This window comes from Micromesistius poutassou, assembly GCF_964030765.1.
Source record: "Micromesistius poutassou genome assembly, chromosome: 10".
In the NCBI taxonomy this organism is placed as follows: domain Eukaryota; kingdom Metazoa; phylum Chordata; class Actinopteri; order Gadiformes; family Gadidae; genus Micromesistius; species Micromesistius poutassou.
The window spans coordinates 6522405-6546947 of record NC_140280.1 but is presented as its reverse complement, the minus strand read 5'-3'; the positions used below and the strand labels follow the sequence as shown (position 1 = coordinate 6546947).

Here is a 24543-nt window from a genome sequence, read left to right as displayed (position 1 = left end):
TAAAAGTATTTGGTGGGTCAGTAATAAACCATCCAGGTTTATTTGTTTTATCTGTTGTGGTGGATTTATTTGATTTGAACTGTACTCATTTTTTATTTTCATACATAGCATTGTCCCTAATCTTGTATTGTATATTGACTGATGCTGAGTGTGGTTTGTGAGAATTATACTTGACTGTTGATTGTTATCATGGTGCTTGGTTCTTGGCCAGATCAGTCTTGTAAAATAGATTTTTTAATCTCAATGAATTTTTCTTCCCTGGTTAAATAAAGGATTGATTGACTGACCCGCCACTGTCGCCGTGTCCCCCCCTTCAGCTACATCCACTACGTCTTCGACCTGGGCAACGGGCCGTCGCTGATGAAGGGCAACTCGGACAAGCCGCTCAACGACAACCAGTGGCACAACGTGGTGGTGTCGCGCGACGCCGGCAACGTGCACACGCTCAAGATAGACGCGCACACCGTCACCCAGCACTCCAACGGAGCCCGCAACCTGGACCTCAAAGGTACCGCCCCGTCGCCGCAGCGTCGCATCGCAGAGTCGCAGTCGACTGGCTGTCTTCTTGTAGCTGCCAATCATGTGTGGGATACTACTGTTGTCATAGCTACCAGGAAGTTGCTTTTGGTTGTTGTGATAACGACCATAGTCTGACCTTCTGATAATAACTACCAACCTATGGCTGGGATACTACGGATGTCATAGCTACCTTGAAGTTGCTTTTGGTTATTGTAACGACCATAGACTGACCTTCTGCTAATAACCATGGGTGAGATACTACGGTTGTCATATCTACCGTGAAAATCAGGGTCTCACTGCAGAAAGGACAGGGCCGCAATAGGCATTGCAAAATGATAGCAGGTACTACATTTATAATATTAGAGGAAGTACATTAACACATCATATTAGAGGAATGTGTTGCGGCGTGGTTTAAATGGTGTTGCTATTTTGCATTGACAAGCCGGCAACATTTGAAGTTCTTCGTAATCTCTGGTGAATAATTAGCCCATGAGGTCGTTAGCCCGGCGTGTGCTTGGTAATTAATTGGTTGAGTCGTTGCTTTTCTAGAGCCCTTGAGCCACGAGCAGAGCATAATTACACCACACAGTAGTTCAGTATAAAATACAAATAAATGAAGATAAACTTTCAATTAGCTGTTTGAAGAGGCACATGGTAATGTTGTTATGTTGTCTTTTTAGTTTCTCTCGGCCAATATTGCATATTAATAAACAAATGTGAATCCAGAAGTTGAACAGTTTCAAGTTTGAATAAATTTGACGCATGAACATTGAACCCTGACCTCATTATAATAGTCATTCAAATAGCGCCCATGTTTATTTGATTTGTATTCCACTAGGTGCGTCGGATGAAATACAAAATAATATGCCATTAATAATAACAATAGGGTTATAAGGGTTAAAGAATTCCTAAAAATACAAATCAAATCACAGTAAATAATGCTAATAACGACAATAATGCACATAAAAACAACAGTTTCCATTGTGTCCATCGGGTGGTGGAAGAAGAGCCCCACCCTCTTGTTCTCGTTTCTTGTCTCTGCGTCTGCCTTTGTTTACCCCAAGGATCCCCTTTCCTCCGCGTGTTGCAGGCGAGCTGTACATCGGCGGGGTGGGGAAGGGCATGTACAACAGCTTACCCCGGCTCATAGCGTCCAGTGAGGGCTACCAGGGCTGCCTGGCCTCCGTCGACCTCAACGGCCGACTGCCTGACCTGCTGGCCGACGCTCTCCACAAGGTGGGGCAGGTGGAGCGCGGCTGTGGAGGTGAGACCCGCTGCATCTGGGCAGGGAGCGGAGGAAACGGGGGTTTGTTTGACGCGCGCTGTGGTATAGGGACGGCCGTTTGGAGTTCGGCGTCAACACGTTTGACTCGAGTGCTCGCGTTTAATGACTGACTTGAGTACTGACAATACAGAGAGATACATAGAGATAATATCTGATGCTTTCATATTTATGGTAATCAGTCAACAATGGGAAACAAGAGCAAATGTAAATGAATTTACTGAAGTTGGTTATGAATAACCAGACTTCAGTAAGCAGTGTTGATGTTTATTTATGTTTGTTTATATCTATGAAGATATATTATAAATAAAACATAACAAAGATAAGATTACTCTGCAGATGCTACTGGTCAACCAATACTTAAGTGTAAATTGAATTCTCTTGCATAACATTATAGTAATATAGTGTTTTCTAATGTATTTATAATACATAAGTAAGTACCATGTCTGGTTACGCTGTGTTCCTTTCCGAAAGGCACTGGGTTTGATCCCCAATGTACGCAGCCTACCCTGTTGGTATCCTTGAGCAAGATGCCCTAACCCTTAACTACACTTTAATGACTTTAAATAGCTTTAAATGATGGCATCTGGTGAATGACTAAATAGTTAGTAAATCATTTAAATGCTACTATTTTACGGCTGCCCTTTTGCACATGTTCGCCATCCTTAGAAGGAGAGATCCCTCTTCTGGGTTCCTTTTCACGGTTTCTACCCCCCTGGTTGTGGGGGAGTCTTACCTTTCCCCTTAGAGGTCATGTGAATGCCTTTTAAACTGTAATGGTGAACAACATAAGAGAAGTTGTATTTAGTTGATCCCCTACGGGTGATTCCGGTGTCACAATGGAAGAACGGATGTGATAAGCAAACACTAGCAAAGTGTTAAATGATCATGTCATTCTCCGATCCCTCCTGCCTCCGCCCGCCCCAGGGCCCAGCACCACCTGTACGGAGGAGTCGTGCCTCCACCAGGGGGTGTGTCTGCAGCTCTGGGAGGGCTTCTTCTGTGACTGCACCATGACCACGTACGGAGGGCCCTTCTGCAGCGACCGTGAGTAGCCATGGCCCCCCCGCTGGGGGACAGATTACACCGGCCACAGGGCGGGCTTAAGCACGCTGCGAGCTCCCTGCTCTGTGGTGTTGATGATGATGCTTATCCTGCTTATAATATGACTGCTTCTATTACGACCGCTATTACTACTAATACGACTGCTACTACTACCACTACTACTACACAAACATATTGCATACTTCTACATAAATATTAACACTATTACTACTGCCTCAAATCAACTACTACTGCTACTACTACGCGAACATACTGCATTATTCTAAATAAATATTTATACTATTACTACTGCCACAAATCGACTACTACTACTAGTACTACTGCTACTACTACTACTACTACTACTACTACACCTACACAAATATATTGAATACTAAGAATACAACCAGTAACAATTGCACTTATTGCAAAATATGCATTTGACACGTCAAATATAAGCAACGTGCTCAATAGCTGACTCACGGGAACCGATTCTCTAGGAAACGAAAACCATATTGCTCCACGCTTTTTCCTCCAAGACACGACAACAATATGCAACTCGGGGAGACAATGCATTTCCGCGTGGCCGTGTAGCAGAAAGCGAGGGGGGGAAACGCACGCAGAGCTCACTGCTCACTGCTGGCGGCCGATCCGTTCGGCTCGGGCGACCACTGAGAGATTTGTCTGTTGTTGACAATAATTAGCTTGTTTCAACTCATGTTGATGTGCGGCATTAAACAAACGGCCTCGCATTACATTTTCACTTCTCCCCACACGCTGGCTGCCAGCTTCTCCGGGGTCGCCTCAACAATCATGTTCAGCCGAGGAAGCTCAGATCATTACATCATTTAGTCATTAGATAACGTCGTAGATAATTCAGCTCGGTCTTCACAAGATCCACTCTGAAGAGACGCACGTTGGTAACCCGGCTCGGGCCGACCAAGGGGGGTTTCTTCTGGATGGGAGCCGCTGTAAGTGTTTCATTGTCTTTCTCTCGTCTTTCTCGTTTCATTGTTTAAGGCTGCGTTAATGTCCGCCCGAGCAAACCTTTAGACGGAGGTTTACCGCCGACGTCCGTCACGGCGTTTGGAAGCCCGCTAAAGCGCCTCTATCTTATCACCAGGTGTGTCGTTGCCGCTGATTAGCCAATCCCAGAAAGCGATGATGAAAATATAAGAGAAACGACCCCCCCCCCCCTAACGATGGCTTGATCCACGGGGTGGACACTAACACGTGTGATTTCACCGTCGGGTAGATAGCGAAATTGTTTGTAATGGCTCATCAGCATCACACCAGGTGGTAAAATAGGGGCTACTTTCAAACCAGGTCACAGCCCAACACCCTGGTGTGTGGGTCCACAGAATCGGTCTCCGTGGTGGGGCTGGCCATCATTTTTTGGTAAAAATAAGAATTTTGTTTACACTGTGGTACAGGGGGGGGGGGGGGGGCGGGGGTACAGCTATACACAGGTATACACGTGCAGGGGCCAAGACACCTGCAATGTTTCAATGGGCTTTAAACGTGAGACTTCAGCCCAGGGCAGCCAGTGCTTACAGCCTGCAACAAAAAGACTGAGTTGAGCACAGTGTGTGTATTTATATGGGCTGGTGTTGGGTGGGAGGGGGGGGGGGGGGGGGGGGGGTCGCGGTTGACAGAGCCTGACAGGGTGCTGCAGAAGGTGAGACCTGCGGGTCGTTATGGGGGGTGGAGGGGTGGGGAGGCTGCAACCTGTTGGGTGTAATGGAAAACGTCTGGAGGCAACACGAGAACAGAGACACGCGCGCCTGCTGGCGTGGAGCTTAATGACATCCTCACTGGCAGGAACACACGCACACGCACACACACACACACACACACACACACACACACATACACAACACGCACGTGCACGTGCATGCACATGCCCTCAAACACACATCATGCAAACACACACGTAGACAAATAGAGGCCCACACACATAAAACCACATGATGACACGCACACATATATACGCCCGCACATGCACACAAACACTAGGGCTTTGACTTTTGCCCAAAAATCATATTCGAAGTTTGTTTGTTTATTTATATTAATATTCAAATATATTCAAATATGTATTATTATAAAACGGGTTTAAATCAAGCGATCTGATTGGTTCCTAACTGTTGTATAATGGGCATATACATAACTGCTATGACGTCCATTCAGTTTGGAGAGTATCACGTATCACGTGACACTCTATACGTATCACGCGTCGTGATACGTATCCGTATCACGCCGCGCCTAACTTTAACTGTTTATTTATATATAAAAGCAATAGCGTAGTTCACTGAAGCCTAAAAATATGTTGATTGATGGAGAGGGTGGAAATGTTGTAAAGCATTAGGCACACGGTGAGTGAACTCGATAGTAGGCTAAATTGCAAAGGGTTCGAATTATCTTTTCATCTTTAAGGGGGTCTCTCTATCTCATAAAAAAAGTTGGCGCACCGCACACATAGCCTTACCATGCGCAAAAGTGCCGGTATTTGTAACCTCTTCTTTAAGTTCTACCTTAACATTTCACGTGTCGTTCGTTGGTAAGGTTGGTCTGAACAAGCACTCGTAGAACCTTCTTAGTAGCGCAGAGTACGCAGAGTGCGTAGGGCCCCAAGCACCTGGGGGCCCCCCAAAACATTACATTACAATTTTCAAAGTATAGAAATTAATTACGAATAGGTCCACTGTTGAGCACCCTTTACCAGCGCAAACCCCCCCCAACAACCAGCGGACGTGCAACCCCCCCCCCGCCAACAATCTGCGCGTAGGACCCCCAAAAGCTTAGCAATGGCTCTGTTTCAGCTCCTGCAGTCTCCGCCACTGTACAGTAACCTTTAGATATCCCTGATGCACATGTTCATTCCAAGTTTGCATCCATAGCCAATTGAGGCCAAATTAAACGGCATGTTTGAATTAAGGATATTGTCTCGGCTGTTCTTTATTTTGGGCCGTGGGTACAGCTGGCATGGTCAGCTCGACTCGCTTCCAATAATTTCAAAAACCTGCAACTTCAAAAAATGTTTTTATTAATTTTACAATTCAAAAATTAACAAAACTGTCTTCTAAATTAAGGAAATTATACTGGGAAATGAATAAACCATTATAAGCAACGAGTGAACTTAATAAGCAATCAAAATACTTTTTGCAACCACAGCCTCTTTCCGTTGCGGAAATGTACAGATGTAATTAAGGCAACTTGGTCTCACAGGAATCCATGAAATGAGTCGGTCTACGTCCCGTTTACAAAAAATAATGCCCATAAAAGGTTAGAATATTAATAGCTGCCTAATATTCTTTCGAATATTAGAATTTTTTTAAATATTCTAATTATATTTGAATAACGAAGTTCGGAGTCAAAGCCCTAACACACACACACACACACGCACGCACATACACGCATCCACGTACATATGTACCCACACACAAAAACACACAGAAACACACACGGTTACACAAACCCCACAAACACGCACGCACACACACACACCCAGAAACATTACAAACAGATAAAACACACACCTTACTCACACAGGCCCAGGAAATACATAATACATCATTAAACACCAGAAGAGTTAAAAGGCGGGCGAGGAGAAGCGTAATTATGTGTGTTATCCATGTTCCTGTGGGACCAGAGCCCAGCTCGCCGCCACCGCCGCCGTGGTCCAGCACTGCCTCCCAGCGTGGAGACTCATCCACTGGGTGAGGTCTGGTTAACCCCCCGCTAGGATCACTCCAGCTCCAATTACTGCCCCCCTGTGAAATGAGCCCCTCCAAACCCGACAGATCTGCACACATTAAAAAGGAAGGGGAACCGTGTGTGTGTGTGTGTGTGTGTGTGTGTGTGTGTGTGTGTGTGTGTGTGTGTGTGTGTGTGTGTGTGTGTGTGTGTGTGTGTGTGTGTGTGTGTGTGTATGTGTGTGTGTGTGGGGGTGGAGGTCTGACTGGGGGTGTGCGGGGGTATTTTTGGGGTGGAGCATCACACGGAACTTAATACATTATTTTCAGCGTGCTGAGATAAATAAACCAAATCCTCACTGGATGGACAAAGGAGGGGGGGGATTGAAGATGCAGCCGGAGAAATGACAAGAAAACGGTTTCTCGGCATAATTAGAATTCATCAAAGGGACGGGGTTGTTATGAACTATCCATAACAAACATCCGATGGTCGGCTAGATTCTCTGCATTATCTCTTCAAACTGATGAGTTTATTGATCCTGTCGCCGGGATAAATTACACTGACTCATTTGCAACAATCATGTCAAGTGATGTCCCCTTCCCTTCCTGGTGCTCCCCCTGTAACATTATAACATACGCTTATGACGTCAATATCCGGAGGAAATAAGAATGGCTTTGTTCAATATGCTAAATGCACCTCCTGCGGTGATAATATAAAAAATGTGTGTGGGTGTGCGCGTGTGTGTGTGAGCAAAAAGCTTCCTTAAAGAACACACGTCACGTTTGGATGTCGTGAGTCCTTCCTCTTCCTCCCCGTTTCCACACCGAGTGTGCGGTGTGTACGAGTTTCTGCGTTTCCTTTATGTCGCGAACCCCCTTTCTCTACCGGCTCGGTCTCCACAGTGTGTGAGTCATACCGCCTCCCCCTCCCTCTCCCCCTCCCCCTCACCCCACCCCACCGCACCCCGACCCCTCCGACTCCTCACCCCCCCCCCCCCCGCGGCTGCTAGCACAGATTACTGAATCTCCATCACAGATCAGGTAGCTTAGCATTCACCCCCTCGTCTTATTTGTATGCTGGCGCTCAGGTCTTTTTCACAGCACACGCCCAGCGGTCGTAGAGGAGAGGGAAAAAAGAATGCACTCTGAAAATACATCCTGATTCGGATTCTGATTTGATTTCTAAATGCAAATTACTGAAGTGGAGGCGTGTGATACTCTGGGGTCTCAGTCGTTCCCTCCTCAGCAAAGTTTCTATGGACACGTATTGGTGTGTGTGTGTGTGTGTGTGTGTGTGCGTGTGCGTGCGTGTGTGTGTGTGTGTGAGATAATTGCATCTCTTTATGAATCATCATAAATATAATATATATATATATATAAAAAAAGAAACAGTTAGTCATAGCGTGCCATGACTCACGTGTAAAGACAGGCAGATCCATATCCTGTCACCGTCGTGTCAAAGCGACGGCCAAACTGTAGTTAGCGCTCTATTCTAGACCCCCCTTCTCTCCCTCTGCCCCCACACTTATGAACCTAACTAACTCCACCTCCCAGCCAATTTAATGAAGATGTTGCATTGTATATTTTAAAGGGTTTTTTTAAACTATATTTGCCCGTTTTAACTTGTTTGCTTGGCTTAACTGTAGGGCGACCTTGAGCGTTTCGAAAAGGCGCCCTTAAATAAACTGTATTATTATTACAAAATCAACCTCTATAACCGAGGGCCTGCTTTTGAAGATCCGCGGCAGTGTCTGCCCGCCATTCGCCGCTCACACGTTCCGAGGTACTCTGGAGAACATTCAAATATTTAGGGGGTGCGGTACTCCGAGAGCCGACTCTGTTTTCCTCGGCGACGGCTCGGCGCCCTAATCCGTCCTGAGCCGGGGCTCAGAGCGAGCGGCGGTGATGGAGCGAACGTCGGTGTATTTATGTAACTCTTCTCAGCGGCCCGCAGACGCTCCGAGGTGACATCGTGAGGAGTGGGTGTCGGGGCCACGCCACAGACATTACTGTGATCACATGACAAAGTGTGTGAACATGTAACCTCCCGCGACAGCTTGACATCATCCTTAATTAATTCCACCATGTTGAGTTCACCCCCCCCCCCCCCCCCCATCCCCCCATCCCCCCGTCCCTTTCAGTTGTCGTGTTTGGGCTAAAATCGTTTTCCGTGTGTCACACTTCCAGTCTCCAAGGGCTTCACAGGCCCTTGTTCGACAAGCACACACCCCCCCCCCCCCGACCTTTAACCCCTCAGGCCATGTCCACACCCCTGCTGGATTGCTTTTTAAAACAAAGTGCATGTGTCTAAACGCGCCGGTCTCACGTTGTTGTGTGGACGGTCAAAAGGTATATCACTGAAAACAATGATTTTAAATTGGGACTTGATCCAACGTTTGTACCATGTGTGGACGCCGTTTAAAGGAACTCCTGTGACTTTTGACACTAAAAGAGGGTTTCAGGACAAGGATAACTCCACCAAGCCAGTGGGAAATGGATGAAGCCTGCGGATAGGGTACACACAGCACGGGTTGACTTACTTCTCTAACAGAAATTAAAAATGTGAGTGGTTAAGATAAGATAAGACAAGGCATACTCTAATCACAGGCGGGAAGTCACCGCATGTCACAGCAGAATGTGCAGGATTTTTTAATGATGAATGAATTAAATAATACACAAAGCATTTATTCATCAAATCGACAAAATAATTTATGGAATTTAACTCAATTAAAACGATACAATATGAGTCATAATGTTAAGAAATATTATAAAATATTGCAGGAAGCCCCTCTTCTGGATGGTGCTATGGTAATGAGCCGCTTAGATCTGTAGCGGGTCTGTGTGGGATCAGAGGTCGATCCCTATTCCCACACACATTAACAAATCTATAGATTGACAAGTAAATGATTAAAGTTACTTTAATGGGCATGCTTCATGGATACCAACAAGCAAGAACCAAATCAGCCATGTCAATAGTCACGCACGCATTTGAAAGGGCATTAGGGTCGCATAGACCAAACCAAAATAGACTCAGCCGTGTGGCATGGCACTGTAAGCTAAATCCATCATATGGCCGCCATATATCTGTCATAGAGCAGGCGGAAAGGCTTATGATAGTGTGTGGAGTGTGTGGTGTGTGGAGACTCAAACACTGGCCAAATGGCATCTCCATTTTTTCGATTTGATTGCCAATCATAAGTGTTGTCATTCTAATATACATAGACGCTTCTGAATCGAATGCGACAGATTACACCTGAAAACGTGACGCAACTAAATCGGAGGTGATTTGAAATAAGGTTATTTTCTTATATAACGGATGAGTGTACAGTAAGAGATTCTCCTATTCTACCGAAGGTTGAAGAATGTCATTGTCACGTAGCGCTCTATTAAAAGCTGCTTTTGTTAGAAATAATTGATTCTGTTATGGCTTGGTGTTCGAAGTCTTGAGGGTGTCTTCAACTCCGAGGAGGAAAAAAAGGTTTTTCTTGTGTAGTGCAGAGTTGTATGAATTGCATTACGTGTTGAGAGAGAGAGAGAGAGAGAGAGAGAGAGAGAGAGAGAGAGAGAGAGAGTTGCATTTTTCCGGCAGACAAACAAAACCCATTCAATCATTCAATATTTTCACGATATTCCTTCACTTTTCCTTTTCTTTGCTTTTTCTTTGTGCTCTCTTAACATGGTAATTGCATTGCAGACCAGCTTCTTGAGTGATGTCATATTAACACCACAACTACGTCTGTTGTTCCTCTTGAAACCACGGAACATTAACATCACAACACTAGGCTCTCTCCTTCCCTCTCTGTATATATATATATATATATACACATATACTTTAGGTACAGTTGCCCACTCAGGCCGTAATCTCCTCTGCAGGGCGGCGTTCCATGCAGAATTGCCTGCAGTCTGCTTCTTACTTACAGGGATGTGTCCTGGCCAGCAGTGAATGTATTTATGGGGATTTGGTTTCATTTGTTGTGCTTATTGCAAGTTTATTATGTTTCATCCTGAGGACCAGAGCTTCATTTTCGCCTGTCGAAGGGCATGTGAAGATAGAAAAGGTGCTGCTTGTACACGCTTTTTAGTGGGATAATTCTTGTTAGGATTAGTGGTAGTGGAAGAAGTCATGGTGGTTGTAGTGTTTCGCTTTATTATTTGTTTCTATTTTCATTTTATCTTAATGAAGCGATGATTCTCTCTCTGAAATATAATATAATATATTATATAATATATAATAAAATATAATAAATATATATAAATAAAGCATATAATAAATAATAATTAATTAATTAATAAAGCAAAAACAATTACAGTATGTGTGTCCAGGGCTCTATGCTTAGTTGTTTTATAAAAGGCTAATTAAGAATAAAGGCCAACAATAATCAGATCCCTGGTTAGTTAATTTATTCCTTCCTGTTTTGGGAAGCAGAGTACATAACCATCCAGAATTCCCAGACGGATATTTCTCTGTGCATGTGCATGAATGCCCAGATCTTCCCAAAACCGGTAATTGAACATAATTGCACGTTTAAAGGCTTCCCATGATAGTGAACGTCATCGTCTTCACGTGAACAGAAAAACGTAGATGAATAAAAAAACGTATGTAAAAAAACAACACAAAACTGACACGGTAACACAAGGGCATTGCACGAGTGCTTCACCATGCCTCACGCCTGTTCTGTGTCCTGTGTAACAGCTGTGGATAGTGTAGGACAGTGTAATGTTAGTGTGTTCTCCTCCCAGCCATGAGGTACTGGGTTTTATCCCCCATGCCCCTAGCTTGCCTGTAGGCATCCTTGAGCAAGAGGCCCATAAGCTGCTCCTTAATGACCTGTCCCTGGATTCACTGTATAAAGTATATCAGATTGCATCATGGGATTTAAAATCTTTTTTGGCGATACTCTGTCATTTTTCGTCGTGAGATGATTGTAGTAATGTCAACTCCTAAATAATCATTGATATACTGTAAACCTAGGCTAATGAAAACTTTGTTTTGCCACGTCTCGCATGAGAAACACTGTGGCAGTTTTCACCCCATAATGACTAACTAATTTCCTGATTAATAACGACTAAAACACCATTACAACCATTAACATTCCTATGCTCCTATTCTTCTCTAATGGAGGCGGCCTAAGCCCTTTTAGCTGCTTCTGAGGAAAAAAAGATCCATTAAATGACTGAAATCAACTGTTAATAGTCATAAAGTGGCAATGAAGTTTGTCGAAATGAATAAATCTAATTCTAGAGAGAGAGAGAGAGAGAGCTCTCGGTCTCCCTCCACATTCTCCCTGTGTGTCAGCTGAGATGTAGGACTCTAGCAGTGGTCTCACCCTGAAGCAGCGGGCAGCAGCACTAGACGAACAGGAGCAGGAACAGGGCGCTGTCACCGTATATATAAGACTGGACCGGTCAATAACAGGAGATACGAGCCACCGGCCAATGAGCGCTATATCAGGGGATTGGAATAAGAAGTGTCATCACTTTCACAAGGGGCTTCCGCTGTGACACGCTATGATCTTCAAGCACCGCAGAGTGAGAGAGAGGGAGGGGGAGAGAGAGAGAGAGAGAGAGAGAGAGAGAGAGAGAGAGAGAGAGAAAAAGAAGAAAATTATTAATAATAAACTGGTCAAACAAAGAGTAGTCCGTGTACGAATCCAATTATGGCATAATTGCTTTGGTTATGATACAAGAAATACAATAGCTAGTGATATATTCACGGACATAATAGCCAAGATGGCAGCCTATTACTGCCGGCCAGTAAATTATGTGAAACAGGGTCAGGGTGCTCCGAATGGAGTGAGAGGGGGGGGGGTGTTGGAAGGAGGGGCCTGGCAACGTGTGGTTTTATAGCAGAGAGCTGGCATTGATGATAGGGGAAATATGATGAAACATAGCCACGTTTGACAGGTTTCTCTGTAAGTGGGGGGGAATAGAGCTGGGAATTTTCGAGGTGCTGTCCTTGTTTTATTTCTGGGGAGGGGGGGGGGGGTGATATCTGGCAGAGTTTGGGTGTGCGCCTGCCACCCAGCTCTGACTGTTCCTCTGTTCCCCCCGAGCGTGCACGGGGGGGGGGGGGGGGGCGTGCACGGGGGGGCGTGCACGGCAGACGTGCACGGTGATATGTGGGTTGTCATTAGTAAGCTAGACCACGCGTCTAGACGACTCCAATGAATGCATTTGCTTCTCAATGCTGTCTCTCCCCCGAGGGGCGGGGCTTCCCGCTCCCTACTGCAGGGGCTGTGAAAGAAGAGAAGGGTTACATTTAGTTTACATCATAAAGGCTACAGTACAGCGAGACACACACACACACACACACACACACACGCTACTTTAGTCCTGTCTTGATTTATGGCTCCTCTCTCTCCCTTCTCTCTGTCTCTTGCTCTCTCTCCCTCTCTCTTCCTCCATCTCTGTCCCTCTCTCTCTCTCTCCGCTCTCTCTCTCTTTCTCTCCCTCCCCTCTCTTTCTCTCTCTCTCTCACTCTCCCTCTTTCTTCCTCTATCTCTGTCTTTCCCTCTCTTATCTCCGTCTCTCCTCCTCAATATCTGTCAAACCCTCTCTCTCTTACACCATATCTCTTGCTCTCTTTCTCTCCCTCTCTCTCTTCATCCATCTCTCTCCCCCCCTCTCTCTCTCTCTCTCCGTCCCTCTCTCTTTCTCTCTCCGTCCCTCTCTGTCTCTCTCCATCTCTCCGTCCCTCTCTGTCTCTCTCCATCTCTCCGTCCCCCTCTCTCTCTCTCTCTCTCGCTCTCTCTCTCTCTCTCTCTCTCTCTCTCTCTCTCTCTCTCTCTCTCTCTCTCTCTCTGTCATATTCACCGCTTGAGCACAATGATATGCTCACTTTCGAGGCGTACCGGTGGCTGCCCCTCGCAGTAATCCAAGTCCTAGTAGTCGTTCTGGGATGCAGCCTGTCAAGCACAGCAAGCTATCCTGGGGGGGGGGGGGGGGGGGTCTTCATTACACACACACCACACCGCTCCTCCTTCACTCTGATATACAAGCCACCTGCGAGATGCTGACAAATCATGTTCTCCTTTAGTATTCCTCTGCATCATAAATCAACATCTGGTTGCAGCGAGAAGGCATTTCATCTCGGGAGAAATTACTGTACATGTGATTAGGATCGTTCTTAAACGGTCTTCAAAAATGTGATGTCTATCTATCTATCTATCTATCTATCCATCTATCCATCTATCCATCCATCCATCTATCTATCCATCTATCCATCTATCCATCTAACTATCTACCTATATATTCAGTTAGTTATACATTTATATCTATATAGATAGATAGATAGATAAATAGATATATAAATGTATTACTTAAAGGGATTGGTCGAGATTTCTGTAAATTGCTGTTTGCCCTCTCTAACCCAGATTCAGACATTGTTTAATTCCAAATTCATCATGTTGTGTCCAGAAGGGAGTTGCTGGGTTAGCGTTTGCTTTTAATCAGCTGCATGTTTCCGTTTATTTCGTTTTGAATAAGCGGCTATCAGCAGACATTGGAAATCTTTGGAAAGTAATCTAAAGTGTGTTCCCCTCTCATGAACAGGAGCTAGGCTAGTGTCACTCTGCAAGTCAATGGAGGCGGCTAGCGGAAAAGCAAATGCTAGCCCAGAGAACTCCCCTTATGGACACGTAATGATGAATTTGGAGTTCAACCACTGCTCTGAAGCTGGGTAAGACAGGCGAGACAGACACCAGTTTACAGATTTCTAGTGAAGGATCTTATAGTATATCCTTTATTATGTCATCCTGAATATATAAACGAGTAGATAGATAGATAGATGGAAACATAGATAGATACTGTATATAGATAGATATATTTCTCAAGTGCCCAGGACATCAGTGGTTATGATATGGTGATATTTAACGCTGGTAATGTTTCAATAGAAGCATTGGATGGTGTGTGGGCGTGAGTCTGTGATCCTCAGCTCTCTCTGAACTCTAGACTACAGCTGAGTCCTCAGAAAGGCCACTGCACCGCAGGATTTATGGATTCCGGCGTTCAGGTCGAAAAAAACGCTGCGTTACTTATGTGTTACGTTTCCCGTCGGAAACCAGACTGGAAACCACTGTTCGGGAGGTTGTCATAGTTCTTTCTTCTTTGTTCTCCTCGTCTTATCTCTGTATCGTCGCTGCTCGTCGTACAAGCCCATGGAGGATTATGAAACATGAGTCTTATAATTGTTCTCTCTGCACCCGGGTCAGTGTGTGAGGCGTACGTAGAGGGCGATCACGTGTTGTTTGATCATCGTCGTCGTCGTCGGTGTCGCAGTGACTATCTGCCTGTCACTACGTATAGTTGAAGACATACAGTGTTTATCCTCATCGGATTTGAATATGAAGGCTCCATGAATTATTTGTAGGGCTTTGTAAAATGATACATGTATCATGCTGTCGTCCTATTATTAGTACTCACGATGTGTTCCAATGGTAGGTTGCTTACTATAATTTACACATTTAGACATACATGCACCGCTATATATATATGTTTTATGTATACCATAGTTCACTATGTAGAGGGTTATTTTGGAATTCACCCTTCACAATTCAAAAATTCGATGCAGTGTAGAGACCCTATTTAAAGTCTTCCTTTTTGCTTTGTATTCTAAGTAATAGAAGGTGTGTGGAATTGCTTATCTGTAACTTTGATCAGGCGATGCTGAACTAATCAGCAAATCCATATTAAGCAATACACCCAGAAAACCCAGACAATTTCGGCCGACCAAACCACTGATGATTAACTACAGGACGGGCCAGCTGTCATGGTTCAGGTAGAGCACCCAGACAAATGTTGTGGCTGTGCTGGTCCTCTATGGCTAGTGGGTAACCTTGGAGCCAGCACAGTTACTTTGTAGTGGCAGAACTTCTGGAGGGAGAAGGCTCAGAGTCTGGGCCGGAAACCAGAAACCGAAAAGTGCGGAGTAACGCCTTGTTTCCGGTTTCAGTGGGGCGGCATGTGGCTCAGGAGGTAGAGCCGGATGGCTGGTAACTGGAAGGTTGCTACTTCGATTCCCGGCTCCTCCTAGCTGAGTGTTGAGGTGTCCCTGAGACACAAGACACCTCACCCTAACTGCTCCCGATGAGCTGGCTGTTGTCTTGCGTAGTTGACACCGCTGTGAATGGGTGCATGAATAGGTGAATGTGAGGCGATATTGTCAAGCGCTTTGAGTGGCCACTGTATAGAAAAGCTCTATATAAATGCAGTCCTCTTTCCCATTAAAGAGATATTCTACAGAAAAACAAGGTGAACAAGGTGTTGATTTGGAACCTTTATAGAAACTTTACTAGTGTTTACTGCTGCTGGCCTTGTCCACTTGGATTTGAGCTTGTCTGCCGTAAGGCTCTTGAAATATGAATCCAAAGTCTAAATATGCAGAGGGTAACTAACGATGGAGGGCCGGGCATTAAGGCAACGTACCTCAGCAGAACCAGCAGTACTCCTGAACAAGCTAGCTTCTGCAGCCCATCGTAAAGACCCCGTAAAGCACCTTAGCCCAGCTCAGACCCACTTCACTTTCCACCTTTAATGGGCTGGGCGGAGTCGACGCACCTACTCTCTACTCTTAAGTCATCATTGCAGTTTCCCTGAGTCCGATTCCTTGTATCTCCCGTTAAAAGCTTGTGCTCACTGGTGGCTGGGTGGCTCAACCGGCCTGTGTGTTAACCCTGCAGCCATGCCTTGTAGCGACCCGGGTTTGACTACAACCTGCCGTCGTAGGCTGCATGTCTGTCGTCTCTGTCCTGTCCATAAAGGCACGACAAGAGCCCAGAGAGAGAGAAGCCTACCTCCTGGAGCAGCTTCTCCTTAAACCCAGAAGCCTGAAAGCTACATGCCTTTCAAGGACTAAGCTGGATGGGACGGGGGCAGGGGGGGGGGGGGGGGGGGGGGGGGGGGGGTTGGATCTCCATAGCCTTCAGTGTGCAAATCCAACGCACATGGTGCCGGAAAACCCTGTGTGTGTCCCAGTTCAAGAGCTCAGTGCTCCATGGGTCTTAAAGCGACACGGGGAGGGATGCTTTCTGCAGCCGAAGCCTCTCGGCTTCTTCTCTTCAGCCCCTCCACCCCGCAGGGTTTGCACACGGGACTGCAGTGTTCAGCTAAGCCCGTTATATGCTGTCTATGGTTAAGCCCCAGTGCCATATAGCCACCTAGCCTTCAACCTAACGAACAGGCAGTCAGCGAAATACAAACAACGAGACTGTGCCTATTTTTCGGGGAAGACGCCGTAGACGGCAGAAAAGTGTATAATGACAAGAGTTTGAGGGAGCATTGTAAAAGTCTTCCCTAAGCCCTTGAGCAGCGCTGCACGTTTAGGAACTCGGATCAGCGGTGTCTAGTGGTGAAGTGAACTTGCAGGTGACCTTCCTCCGATCTGCTTTTCGGTCCCTGCCGTCTACGCATACAGCTACGATTACAATAACCACGTCGGCTGGACGGAAGAACCAGGAGAAAACCACTCTGTCTCCATCCTGGTCAACTAAATACCCTCCTGCTCCACAGCTCATCCCCGTTGATGGATCTGGTTCGATGGTTCCGCTCAGTTTCTGTCTTTCTGCGTGATCGCATGGCACATGAGATAGGAGAAGACGAGTCCAGGCTCCTCTCCAGTTTATTCCCTCTCGGATACTCTGCTTTCCCGGACTCCAGCGGCCCCCGCTTCCTGGAAGATCAATAAGGGACTGAGCAGCTCCTACCAGTGCTTATCAACCATATTGAAAAAAATATCCCTACGCAAGGAACTCCATAAAATGGCTGCCCCGGTAAAGATAGAGGGAGAGAGATGGAGGGGCGGGTAACAGAAGTCCGCTGGGGCGTAGAATGGCTGACATACAAGATGCATCTTCAGAGGCCCCGCTACTGGAGTTCACCCGGGGCAGCAGAGCGCGCCCGCCCCGAGGAGATTCTACACCACAAAAAAACGTCAAGGATGTTATCGCAGCCAATCGTCTATTCGATGTTGCCACTGTCACTCGACCGTCGATGCACATTCATCGATGGATCAGACCGAAGCAGTGTAGATGTATCCAATGTTAGCAGTATTTATAGTATTTGAAGTATTTCAAATAAGAATCACGCAAGGATGTAGCATGTAAAGCTGACAAATCGAGGAGACAACCAGGAAATTAAATCACGTCTTCCCCCTATAGTCTTCGCACAACATAAAGAATTCTAAACATAAATGTATTATTCCACCTCTTAGGATTCTAAGTGCCATGCCTTCAAGGACTGTAAGCTGCACATTCCTCTCTCTCGCTCTCCCCCCCCCCCCCCCCACTCCTTCACTACCTCAGCTTATTTTAGGTGTTGTCGCTTTGAGCCTAATGAAATCAACCAATCCTCATATCCCCGGGCCATGCCTTCCAGAGCAGGCCTGCATTATGAGTAATTAATCTAAAAGTGCCATGATTAATCCTGCGTCGCTGTCCCCTGCGGCTAGGCTGCATGGCTGGCTACAACCGCCTCTTGCTTCTCCTCCTTCTCCTCCTTCTCCCCATCGCCGCCTCTCCTCCTCCACCTCCAGAGGGAGGAAGCATAGCAGGGGCACGTTTACATGCATTTTAAACTATGACTTACATTGCACATGTGTCATGGAATGATCATTTATCTTATGTGTCTCACTGAATCTTCAGTACATCTTAGCAGGGTTTATAATAACTGTAGATAGATGGATAGATGGATTGATTGCACCATAGTTATGGAAATGAATAGATATAGGTGTGAATAGGAGGTGGACCGGGTAGGTAAGTGGATGTATAGGTGGATGGTTGGATCCTATGGCTATATGCACTCGTAGGTCTGCTCGGTTGGATGCACTCAAACATTTTTTCTTATTACTCCAATTGATGATATGCTTTGATCCTTTCAGCGTAAGTTTGCAAGTTGCCCTCGATAAGCGTCTGCCTAATGAGTTATGTAAATGGTTGGAAAGAGAGATAAATTGATAGATATATGTAAAGATAAATATATATAAAGATAGATATTAATATATATTTACATTGCTAAGCGACCCTAGAGCACCTCCTCTAATGAGAAGGCTATTCCTCTACATGCTCGAAATAAATTGGTGTTATTTTCGCAATGTTGCAGAGTTACAAATAGCTCTCATTTGTCTTTCGCCATCACATTCCAGCTGAGCTAATCAGAATTATCTTTGGCAGTGAACGTGGAAATTGATTCCAACAAGTTAGTTGTTGATATTTTTTCTGTTATTGTTTTCGGTGGGTTTTCTTAATTATTAGCTGTAATCATAGAATACTCATTATCTCACGTTTACCAATAATTCGTAATTGTTCTGGCTTGTTCCTGGAAACGACACGCTACCTACACCGGAGTGTCTAATTACGAGGGTACATAATTGAAGAGGAAGTGTGATTATGATGTGTCAAAATAAAAGGAGCTCCTCATTTAACTGTCACTAACGTGCCCCACGTTCAAACCTTTTTCCCCCGGATAAAAATGTCGGCTCCTATTTGTCGTTGACACGCGCAATCTTGCTTTCCCTGTTGTTGTCTCGAGACCCCGCCTAGCGTTGTTGCTAACCCCGGCACCTGCTATGCCCCTACATGAGTAATGGCAGCTTGTGTTGGCTTTGTGTCTCAGCAGGGGCGGCCGGCGTCCTGTGTAGCTTCTCCTCGCCTCCTTTGCATTTCATACGTGTCTTCTCTGTCGGCCCGCTAATTCCAGCCTGTGTTTCCATCGATAGTGATTCAGCAGATACACTGTACACCTCCACCTCACCAGCACCCTCGGCCTCTTCTGGTGTTCCCGTCTCTTATCTCCTCGCTCTGTCACTCTCTCTCCTCTGTATGCCGTCGCATCTCCCCCCCCCCCCCCCCCCCGTTCGTCACATCTTTTTTTACTTCTTATTCTTGATCAGGTCACATTGCTATGACACAGGGCCGGCGTCAGCGTGACCCTGTTCATGGGTGGATCTGAGGGCTAGTTAATAACAGGTTATATTATATATATTGTAACCCATAACCCCATATATAAAATAATGCATGTATTATAGAGGGTTTTATATATTTGATGGGTGGAAAGAGATTTGTATAGTTTATGTTAAAGATAGTCCTGTTACTGTATAGTTAATGTTAGAGAGAGCTGAAGGGTGACAGAGTTCTGTATTATAGTAAAGGGTAAAAAGAGAGTTCTGTATACTTAAGGCTAGTGAGAGGTCTGTATAGTTAAGGGTGAGAGTGGACGGTATAGTTAGGTCTATATAGTCAACTTAAGAGATAGATACATAAAGTTTAGTTTAGTTTATTTATTTAGCACACATTAACATTAAATGGTGCAAGGAGGGAACGAAGCCCAATGGGCTTGTACAGAGCATTAGAGATGGGTATGTATAGTTAATTTGAGGGAGTGGTATGTATATTTAACATTAGAGATAGGTCTGTAGAGTTAGTGTTAGAGATATGTCTGTATAGTTAATGTTACACTTTGGAACCATTGGCGAACTTGTCTGTATGTTAGACATTGAATATTGTGGAAAGCTGTGTATTTTTTACTCTGTGTTTTTTCAGTTTGTTGTGATATGGATCCCCCTAGGTCTGAAATAAAGAATTATTATTACAGATATACCGTATCTGCATAGTGAAGGTTAGGGAGAGGCCTGTATGGTTAAGGTAAGGGATCGGGTCGTATCGTTAATGTAAGAGATATATCTGCATAGTGAAGGTTAGGGAGAGGCCTGTATAGTTAAGGTAAGGGATAGGGCCATATAGTTAATGTTACGAATATGTCTGCAGAGTGAAGGTTAGGGAGAGGCCTGTATAGTTGAGGTAAGGGACAGGTCCTTATGGTTAATGTTACAGATATGTCTGCATGGTGAAGGTAAGGGAGCGGCATAATTACGAGAACACTATGTGCAGCTCAAGCTTGGCGAGAACAGACACCCTGAACAGATGTACAGATGGGTACAGCAAACAAGAAACTTCATCTCTAACAGCAGAGCCCGCTGTGACAATACAGAGGAGTGGGTGGGTGGTGGGTGGAGGGGGTGGGGCCGTGGTGTACGACGGCTTGATATAGCGTAGTCGACTGCTGCTGCTAAATTATTCAGAAGAAGCAAAGACCAAACCCTGGCTTTTGTTGCTTTTAGGAGTGGAGGGGAGGGGAGGCGGGGGGGGGGACATCGACATTCCCTCTCCATCTCTCTCTCTCTCTCTTTCTCTCTCTCTCTCTCTCTCTCTCTCTCTCTCTCTCTGTCTCTCTGTCTCTCTCTTTTGCTCTCTCTCTCTCTCTCTCTCTCTTTTGCTCTCTCTTTCTCTCTCTCTCTCTCTCTCTCTCTCTCTCTCTCTCTCTCTCTCTCTCTCTCTCTCTCTCTCTCTCTCTCTCTCTCTCTCCCTCTCTCTCTCTCCCTCCCTCTCTCTGTGTGGCTCAAACGGTCTGAGTGATGAGTGGCCGTGAGTCGGGTGGCGGGCGGGGCGTGCGTGCGTCTCCGTCGTGCCGGGCGCCGCGCGGCGGCCGCTCTGGTGGCGAGCGCTTTCTCCTGACGGCAGCGCACCTCCGCCAGGCTCCTCCTCTGCAGTGTGCTCCTGACGCGCCGCCACTTCAACCTGTGCGCGAGTCAGCGGCGAATGTACCATGTATTTATTGACACGCGTGTGCCCGCGCGCGCACACACACACACACACACACACACACACACACACAAGAGCGGGGACACACACACACACACACACACACCACACACACAAGTGGACACACACAGTCACACAGTTTCCTAAACCCGTATGTTTCACCATCGTAGCTTGCCTGCATTTCTTCACTCTCGCTCTCTCGCTCTCTCTCTCTCCGCCCCCCCCTCCTCCCTCCCTCATCTCTCTATCTGTCTCTCTCTGGCATCCCCTCTCTCTCTCTCCCTCTCTCTCTCTCTCACACTCTTTATTTTCTGTCTCTGTCATGCTCCCTCTCTCTGGTTTAATGCTCTCCCTATTTTAGTGTCTCTTTCTTTCTACTTCACACGGTCTCTAGCTCACGCTCTCTCTCCCTCCCTCCCTCTCTCTCTCTCTCTCTCTCTCTCTCTGTTGTTCACCCACTCTTGTCCCTCCTCCCTCACTTCTCCACCGACTCTCTCTCTCTCTCTCTCTCTCTCTCTCTCTCTCTCTCGCTCACACTTGGGCACACGCTGGGTCTCTCAGAGAGCCGGGCTTAGGCTACTGCACGCGCTTCATTCGCCAGCGAAAAGAGATCCCCCACCTATCAGGGGCCGGGGGGTTCGGACCAGCGCTCTCAGCCAAGGTTATCCGCGTTCCGCGATCCTCATCCATGCAGGATTCACTCGGGCTGCTGCGCTTCAGCCATTAGCATAATTTCTTCTGCTGCTGCTGCAGCTGCTGCTGCTGCTGCTGCTGAGGAGGGAGGAGAGGAGAGGAGAGGAGGGGAGGGGAGGGGGGGCGAGGACTATCAGTCCCGGCCATCCACAACGATCTCATCTGGAGAGAGGAATCAATTGGCTCGCCTTCCAACGCCACCACCGTTGCCGCCGCCACCACCACCACCACCACCAACCAACCCCCCCCCCCCCCCGCCCCCCCCCCTGGGGCTGTGCGCGTGGAATTATCACTTTGGCCCCCTCTCCTTCAGAGCGAGGCAGAGTAAACAGATCGCTGGGTGATGAGGAGCAGGCGTTGATGGGAATGCAGCAATTGCTCTGCCTCTTCTGCTGCCGCCGCCGCCGCCTCCGTTGCTGCTGCCGCTGCTGATTCTGGTTTCGTCCGTGCGGTGGTGGACGGTGGACAGGTGCAGCGGGAGACAACGCACTGCAGGCTCCTGCCGCGCAGGGGAGCAGGGGAGAGAGAGAGAGAGAGAGAGAGAGAGTGAGACCCCTCGGAGGAAGAGACACTGCTGTGTTGTGGTGTCGGAGACGCTGCTACCCCGCTGCCATAATAACAGAGGTGGCCAGCCGCTGTGTGTTTCGCTGCGTCTGTACCGGAGGAGAGAGCGAGAGCAAGCGCAAACGCGAGAGAGCGAGAGCTATTATTTATTTATTTCCTGGATTTTCTCCTTTACTGCGCTGCTGCAGATATATCCCCCCCTCCTCCTCCTCCTCCTCGTCTCTCTGTCTCTCCTTCCTCCGGCTAAAGGGGAACAAAAGCGCTGATTCCCGCATCACCCTTCATCCGCTTGGATCTTATTTTTATCACACCCCCCCCCCCCCCCTCCCCCCTTCTCCTCCTTCTCCTTCTCCTCCCCTCCTCCTCCCCATCCCCCCACTCTTCTCTCGCTTTAGTTTATATTTTTTTGTTCCTGGCTCCCTCTTTTATTATTTCTTTCTTTTCGTTCCCTTCTGTGCATTCGGATGAGATGAGTGCGTTGCTGGCGCGCGGCGCGCTATCACCCGTCGTCGAGAGCCCGCTATCTGGCCGGGAAGGCGCCGCCGCCGCTGCCCCCCCCCAGCTCTACCTGTGGCCCACGGCGGATTCTCCTATCAGGATTCCAGTCACACCGGCTCTGTGAATCAGAACGCCTTGAATACCAGGGCTGCAGCGCTGCCGCCGCCGCCGCCGCGGTCTCTCCCCTTCTCGCTCTGCGCTGAATGACAAGTGTGGATCCTCTGGGCGCTCCGCTCGCAGCAGCCGCCGCCGCCACCACCGCCGCTCGTCTCGCGCTGCGATTGAGATGCGGTCTACGTGCGTGGAGACTTACTTTTTTTCCAGAGGACGGCGGTGAATTTTTCATGGGAACTACCGAGTGCACCGGTGTTTAGTTTGGCCGTCGTGGCGATCTCGCCATAACAATCTCAAGATGCTGTCTGGGAAATAGGACTTGAGAATTGTTTTTTCCCCCCTTTTTTTTAGTACTTACGGACATCGTTTGAATTTTCCTTTCCCGTAAATAATTCTAAATCGGTCGTTTCCCCCTCCCCCCCCCCCCTCTGGGTGTCTCATTCTCCATCGACTACCCGGCCCCTGATGGTCATGGCGGTAAACACCCCCGTCAGCTGCTGAGATGCCCTCCCGTCTTCGAGGCAGGCGGAGAGGAGCCCTGATGGGGCCCACCTGCCTCTCCTGGGCAGGTGGTCATGTGGATTCTCTACCGCCGCCGTCACCATCATCACTGCCGCCTCCTCCTCTGTTCTCCACAACGAGCCTCCAACCCCTCCACGGCGTGTCCCCCGATCCGGGCCAGGCTGCGGCCGACCTGGAGGCCGCCCAGCCTGGCTTCAGCCTCACCATGGGCCTGAGCTACCTCCTGAGACTGGCCTTCTGGATCTCCCTGCTCACCGTGCTGCCCATACAGACAGGCACGGCGCGCGTCTCCTCCAGCCTCAGCACCACGCACCACGTCCACCACTTTCACAACAAGCACGGCACGGTTCCCATCGCTATTAACCGGATGCCCTTCCTCACCAGGGGAGGCCATGGTAAGGCCCCTCTTCTCCTGTTACAGGCGTACGTTTAGTCCTAAATGGGCCCCTCTCTGGTGCTAGAGGGGTACGTTTAACCCTTGATGGGCCCCTAGGGTCGGCAGCGCTAAAGGTGTACATTTATTCTTGTATCGGCCCTATTGTATGATGCCATAGGTAAACATGTGGCCCTTGAGGGGCCCCTAGGGTCTCCATTGCCAAAAGTGTACATATCTCCCTTGATGGGGCACTATTATCTCCAGAGCTAAAAGTCTACATTTGGCCCTTGATGGGCCCCTAGTGTCACCAATGCTTAAGGTGTACATTTAGCCCTTGATGGGCCCCTTGTGTCTCCAGTGCCAAAGGTGTACTTTTAGCCCTTGATTGGCCCCTTGATGGGCCCCTAGTGTCTACAATGCAAAAGGTGTACTTTTGGCCCTTGATGGGCCCCTAGTGTCTACAATGCTAAAGGTGTACATTTAGCCCTTCATTGGCCCCTTGATGGGCCCCTAGTGTCTACAATGCTAAAGGTGTACTTTTAGCTAAAGGTGTACTTTTAGCTAAAGGTGTACTTTTAGCCATTGATGGGCCCATTGATCGACCCCTAGTGTCACCAATGCTAAAAGTCTACATTTGGCCCTCGTGGG

At 47.3% G+C, this 24543-nt stretch overlaps 1 protein-coding gene across 1 annotated transcript in view; it reads left to right on the top strand.

Moving 5' to 3' along the window:
* The window catches only part of LOC311353902 (neurexin-2-like), a gene marked incomplete at both ends in the record, with an annotated part of 91174 nt that overhangs the window by 42425 nt on the left and 24206 nt on the right, over window positions 1-24543 (top strand). Inside the window, 3 exons of the mRNA XM_084473700.1 lie at window positions 318-508; window positions 1610-1783; window positions 2729-2848. Of these exons, the coding sequence (XP_084329826.1) occupies window positions 318-508; window positions 1610-1783; window positions 2729-2848 (485 nt within the window). The remainder of the gene's footprint in view (window positions 1-317; window positions 509-1609; window positions 1784-2728; window positions 2849-24543) is intronic.